The 6,920-nt window shown below is 39.4% G+C and overlaps 1 protein-coding gene across 1 annotated transcript; it reads right to left on the reverse strand.

The window, feature by feature from the left end:
* Positions 1–242: 242 nt before the first annotated feature.
* Positions 243–6,678, reverse strand: enc1.2.L (ectodermal-neural cortex (with BTB-like domain), gene 2 L homeolog). Its single transcript, NM_001086216.1, is given in 4 exon segments — positions 243–962; positions 1,824–3,617; positions 5,972–6,060; positions 6,656–6,678. A coding segment is annotated over 1 exon segment (1,767 nt). The 5' UTR covers positions 3,600–3,617; positions 5,972–6,060; positions 6,656–6,678; the 3' UTR covers positions 243–962; positions 1,824–1,832.
* Positions 6,679–6,920: the final 242 nt, after the last annotated feature.

A 6,920-nucleotide genomic window follows, 5' to 3' on the forward strand; every position in this document is an offset into this window, starting at 1 on the left:
CTTTTTGTCATTTCTGGCACAAACAGTGCAAACAATAAAACTGAAAGTACTTTCATTTTCTAACTTCCTGCTTATCAAATTACCCTTTTGTAATTTTGAAGTGAATTGTAAGCCATATATATGGATGTACAAATCAGTTTGCCATTCAAAAAAAGTTTTAAAGCAAATGGGACCCAATACAAAGCATTGGGTTGGCTGAAACCAGATCTCTTCTGAAAAAAAAAGGAACAGAGACAGAGATGTTTGTTGTTAGTAATTTTTCTTTATACAACACAAAACAATAACATTTCACAAAGGACTGACTGATAAAATACAGTACAACGTGTTTGGTCAGTGTCCACGCTCATAAAACAAAGACGTCACGTTCCAGTGCTGGAGGCCACCTTTTAAGCCAGGATATTAATGATTAACTGAGCAGAGTTTCTTCATTTGTTTATCTTTGCATAAGTAAAATTATAATGTTCTGCAAGTTTCCCTCAAGCACTGGATACTGTTCATATCGCATACAAATGCTTGCAAATTGTTTAAGGATAACACAGAAAATGCAAAGTAGAAAAGAAAAATATTCATACAAAGTATTTTCCTCCCATTGGTATATAAATAATTTCTCCCTCTGTTTTTGACTGCTTTAATAATATGAACTAAACGGAATACCAAGAAAAGGATGGGAATTGTAAAATCTGTGAGATTCGGTTATATGGACATTAAAAAAAGTTTTTTGAAAAAAAAGCATTTTAATATAAAATGATGATTGTTTTTCTGAGTGAAAGTCCACTCAAGACTCTTATGTGAAAAACTAAAATACCATGTCAGTAACATTGTAAGAAACCCCTTTAAACTGGGTTAATTTATATCACAGAATCCACTGTAGCTGTTTCAGGTCTATGTGATCAATATCAAAATTCCAATTGAAAAAAAAAGGTTCCATGGCTGTGTGGTGTGTTCCATGTCTTCAGATAAACCTGCAGAACAAATGATAATATTAGTCATTTATCCACTGACCCTGAATAACAGAAAACTAAAAATATATGTAGTTTAAATTCAAGCAAACCCCCAAGAACTAACAAGTCTGCAAGAGTTTATTAGAAAATGTGTAAACAGATTAATCATTCTATCCTACTTTATGCAGCTAGAGAATATAGCTACTACGAGGGATTTCCAGTATTTGTTCCAGTATTGTTCTGTCTTGTTGTACATTAAAACTCACGATTTAGAGGGCAATCACTGAAGTCTGTTTTATGGTTCACAAAGCAATTAAAAGGTTTAGCAGCAAACGAAATATGTGCCCAAGGCCAACAATGCATTGCTAGGCTCAAATTTCAGGACGTCAAGCCATCCAAAATATTACGGATTGCTTCACTTGTGATCAACAGTAAGAGCACTCCAAATAAATAAAGATAAACCATTTTGTCAAATAGTTAATAATGTAGAAGGATATGCCAGATGCAGGGCTTTTATGTATCTTGTCTTTGCCATTGTCAGAGTGAAAATCTTATGGGAACTGATTTTAAAGGGGTGTGGACTATAATGTAGGTAACGGCTGATAAAAAGTCAGTAATTGAAGAAACCAGGTGCAACCAAATGCATAGACATTTATCATCATAATAAACATTATGTATAGTATAGTTTATCTTAAACTATACTAATAACCCATAAGATGGTTGCTTTCAAACAACATGCCTGTAAATGATATGAGTTTTTTGGTTCCTTTGTGTCACTGTGGGCCTGTATTATTACACTGTATTACATTCTCCCATTGTGTATACAGAAAAATAAAAATTCATCCTTCCTTACACCTTATTCCAAACCTCCATTTCGTTTACCTTTTGTGCTTAAGCCGTAAGATACTTCCATGTGCTGACAAATGCAGTTGGAATCAAGGAGTAGGGCACAGTGGTCACACTACTCCATGTGTCTGTTGAAGGGTCATAACAGTCCAAGGTCTTGCATCTCTGAGCACCACAGTAACCTCCCACCACATACAGTCTGTTTCCAGAAGCCACTGCCCTGCAACTGATCCGCTTAGAGGACACATCACCAAATCGGCACCATTGATAGGTCTCACTGTTGAATCTGTATGCCGAACTAGCAGAGAACTCAGTGTCCCCCCCAACCACAATTACATCATTTCCGAGAACAGCAGCACCAGTGTAACGCCAGGGTTGTGGACAGGTGGCAGCCACTGTCCATCTGTTTTGAAGAGGGTCAAAGCATTGAACTTTGGGGAGTTTTTCTCTGTTCACACTAGTGCCACCAAAGACAAAAAGTTTGAGTTTGGCTCCCACTACAGCTGCATTGCTAACTCCTTCCCGTAGCGGGGCAACCAGGGACCATTTGTCAGTCTGAGGATCATAATGTTCCACTTGCTTTAGTGACACTGAAGGGGATGCTGGGAAAGACCCCGCCATAGCAGTATGTCCTCCAACAACATACAAACAATGGTCAAGCTCAGCAGAACCATGACCAAACCTAGCCACAATCATAGCCCCTGCTTTGGACCACTCATCGTGAAGAGTGTCATAAACCCATACATCCTTGGAGGCTCCATTTTCAGCACCTTTTCCACCTGTAACATACACTTTGCAGCCAATGGCACAAGCACTGCATTCCTTGCGTGGACTCGGAATATCAGTCTTGGGAATTATCTCAGTAGTCTTTTGGTCCATTACATAAATCTTGTCACACATGAAAGTCTGCCCACCTAGCAAAAGTAGAGCTTGACTAACTTTTCGGGGGCGAGCACAAAAACCAGTCACCACACCATCATTCTGAAGAATCTTGGTTCTGCATCGTGCGGCCTCTTCAACAATCTCTTTTGCTAGCTTGTTCCGAACTACTAGCTCATCAGTGGCCAAGCTTCGGAGATATTGATCGGGTAGGAGTGCCAAACGTACATATCGCAGTAGGTCTGGAAGGTCATCAAGACGAATGTTTAAATCAAACTTAATCCAGCCCATCACTGCCTCATAGACCAAACTTTCATCTTCTACTTCAAGTTCTTCACTCAGAACCAGTTCCATTAGTTTTAGTTTGGGAAGTCGAAGGAAGTCTTCGGTTTTTGACAACTCAACAAAATTGGTGAGGCACATTCTCCATGACAGCTCTAGCAACCTCTCACAGTAGTGAGCATCGGATATCAACATCATGTTTAGACAGTTGGCTGGATGGAGATTCTTTTCCAAGAATTCAGCTGCTGCGTCTCTAATGTCATGAAACTGTAACATGTCTCCTGCCTCTAGGAGGGACTCAGCATTCTCTTCATTAAGTATAATACGAGCAGAATATGCATAATCAAGGAGCAGTTCAAGAACCTCAGGGTGCAGAGCATCCTGAAAGTTGACTTCCCGATCTTGGCTTTCCTTTAGTCCAACACTAAACATGGCCTCAAAATATCTGCTGCTGGAAGCCAACACAGCCTTGTGACAAGGAAAGCTGCGGTTTCCTGCCAACAATACTACATCTGTGAAGAGGTTGCGCTTGCGTAGCAGGTTTAGCTGTGTGAGGAGGCTATCCGCATGACCAGGCTTGTGAAACAGGTGGATATTCATAGAGCCCGTGCTGGAACGGGACTTGCGGTTCTCGTGGTTGCTGACAGACATCTTTTTAATGTGCCAAATCTGAAAAGAACAGAAAGTAGTTATATGCTAGGTTTCACAACAAAAATACTCTATACATTACAAAACCTACTAAAAACTTATAGAACTCACATACTTGGTCTTTACACCTTTCCTTTCTTCTATATATGCATGTTATAAGATTATATATTTCTAAATTTATTTACAGAAATATCTATATTAATATTTTCTTGAGGTGGTGTCTCTTTTGCTTACCTTTGGCAGCAGGAAATGCAAGAGACTAAGCCTTAACCTTCAGCTCGCTTACTCAGCACCCTGCCTGCTTTGGGTATTTTCCACATACACCTTAGGACATGGTTCACAGAAAAGGTGGGGAAGAAACATCCTTTCCTTAAGCACTGAACTGGAACTTTATTACTAAAGCTCTTATCACTTAACCTTTCCCACGCCTTTCACTTTCCTGTGTAATTTGAAAAAGATTATTTCTAAATAACTGTAGGATACTGGCATAATTACACGTGCATAATTACACGTTATCTCAGTCATACATATAAATATATATCACCAAATATCTACATGGCACTATGGGTATGTAGATAAGGTTGAGTTGAGGTGTAATGATCATATAAGTTCTATTTAATATGCATCTAAGCAAGCCTGGGGTGTAAAGGGGGTGGCCCATGTCAACCTGAACCAAAACAGGGTGAAATCTGGGGATTCTTGTTTTTTTTTTTGCCATTCTGAAGATTTCTAGAACCTGTGTTATAAAGCTGCTATTAAGAGATAAACAGAGAAATGCTTGAAACTTTGCATATGTTCCCATTAACCTTAATATAAACCACGTGATACTGCTAGTAACGGTGGTTATTAGCCTGAAAATGCTCTCAGGTAAAATAATCAAGCAAAGAAACCATCTTATGTGGTTATTTAGGCTTTGAACAACACATCAAAACTGTGCAGTTAGGAAAAAATTAACACATAAGATTTACTGTAAAACACACACACACATTAACAAGGGATTCTATCAGCAATCTCTAACATTTTTCTGTATATTTCATGCGCAAAGTGTGTTGGTTTCTGTGATACTGTGTTGCTTTCATATTGTTAATGTGGACATAGTGTTCTTGTACTAAATGTTTAACTCACACACACTGTCCCTTACTGTGTCAACATACAAACACATCGTTCACAAGGGAGCCTGTTAGATTTAGGCAGTACATTGTTAATTATTAAACTATGCAAAGTTAATAAATAGTCTCGGCCAGGTTTATTCGACAGCTAAGCAAACAAAACACCCTTTGTTGTTTCCTGTTAAGACGCAAGCCTTCAGATTTAATGTCATCAAAGCTGCATTTTAACCCTTTCATTACAGGAACAGAAAAAGTAAAGTAATCCTCCTCCATTCAATAACAAGCCGAGGCCCCCTGTATGGTCTCAAAGAGCTTAACCTTGTGGGAAAATGCTCTGACATTCCAATTAGAGTCATGAAAGCAGCCATACATGTCTGGACTTAAAACTCTGTTTGACAACTTCCGTCAGCCTGCAGAATGCAGATGTGGTGTAAATACATGGCCTATAAATGTGCTTTAGATTAACAACAGCTAGGATATAAACAGTCCAAATCCCCTGCTACAGGGCACTAATGCTGCTATACATCCACATATTCGCACAGATTAGTAACCGCACAATCTGTACTTCTGCTCATTGATGAGCAACATGAAATATGACATCAAGATCAATTTGATTTTCCTTTTCACCTGGCTTTTTCTCGGTCTCTTAAAATTCTGGCACCTCTCTGACCATTTATGTGTATAGCAATTCTACCATCTCTGCTGGGAAGCCACTTACTGACAAAGCCACAAAGAATTATCAGGCATTTCCCTGTCACAATTTTCAATAACAGCAAGATCTTCAGACAACCAACAATAGTGAATAAATAGATTTAAAAAAAGACATTTGCTCTCTTTAACCTGATCTTTATTGCTTCTATGTATCCCACATATTTAATTTGCTCCGGACAGAACAATTACTGTTGGTTTACAGTCCAAAACCCTGTCTTTGGCTGAAAAATTACTAGAGGTGGTGCTGTCATGCGTTTCCCATTCAATTCAATGGTTTGTTGCGGACACCGATTTCAGATGCTCTTATGCCAGCTGGAAAGCACTCCATGCACCTTCAAGACATACTTTTCCTTACTTCAGCTTCATGCTGTGTTCCACCGGTTCTACTCATTCCCTTTATTTGAACTCTGCTGATCCCCTAATGTTTCTAGCACATCACCTTTCTATCATCTTTGTTAATCTGCACAAGTTAGAGTCTGGTTAGGGTAAATCTTTCCTAGACTAAGCCAAGTTTAGAAATGTACTACAAGTATACACAAGCCAGTAGTAACTTACCTTGCTTCAGTGTGATGATGGTAAGCTCAGGGGTTCAGGTCTTCATATCTACCCTGCCGGCGAGTCTGCAGCAGGAAGAGTTTCAGGAGCTAGAAAGCAAGTTACAATCAAAATTAGTCTGGAAGAAGCCACGTATGGGTGTGTTTAAAATACAGAATTTAATATTAGTAGAAAAATATTGTACTGACATTATACAATATAAGTATAGGTGTAAGAGTGGGTATACGCACATGGCATACAGAAAATAGTGCTTTAACAATAAACATGAATAAGATATCACCACCTCAAAGAGCTTACACTCTAATACAAGCAGCATGAAATGTTTAAAGAAACAGCCTCCATCTAAAGACACAATGCCTCTCCCAGATCATGAGAGTCAGGAAACTTCAAGTAAGGAGGCAGGGGGGCAGTCATGGTTGTGATGAATGTGGTAGTGTGTAAAGGGAATAGTGTGCATGTGTAATATGTGTGCTGTTAATGAGACTACTTTCTCAGCCAGACCCATGGGGATTGTCTGTCACACAGCCCAGAGGTTTAGGGAAAATGAAACTAACTGCAATGTACAAGTAAATAGCGTAAGTTTCCCCATAAAAAGCCTTTCCTCGAACAAAAATGATCACCCTCCTCCCCTGCCAAATGTCTGTAGAAGAAACGTGGGTGTATACCAGCTCATAACTCCATTACCTGCTCTTCCAGCACAACTCCTCTCTTCTCTTTTCTCGTTCACACTAAAGCCCTGAAAACTGGGACAAAGCCTATTTACTATTCGAATCCCACACTCCGCCCATCCGCGGCACAGCCAATCAGCGAACAATAATTTTTTTTCCAGCAGCATTTGAGATTCCTGTAGAGCCCTGGAGCTTCTGGGTCCTAAAGCGCGGCCCACTGCCTCGCCGTGTCCTATTTACTCAAGCAGTCATTATTTGTGGTTTCTTAATGAAAAGGAAAT

Source organism: Xenopus laevis, chromosome 1L (genome assembly GCF_017654675.1).
Source record: "Xenopus laevis strain J_2021 chromosome 1L, Xenopus_laevis_v10.1, whole genome shotgun sequence".
NCBI lineage: Eukaryota > Metazoa > Chordata > Amphibia > Anura > Pipidae > Xenopus > Xenopus laevis.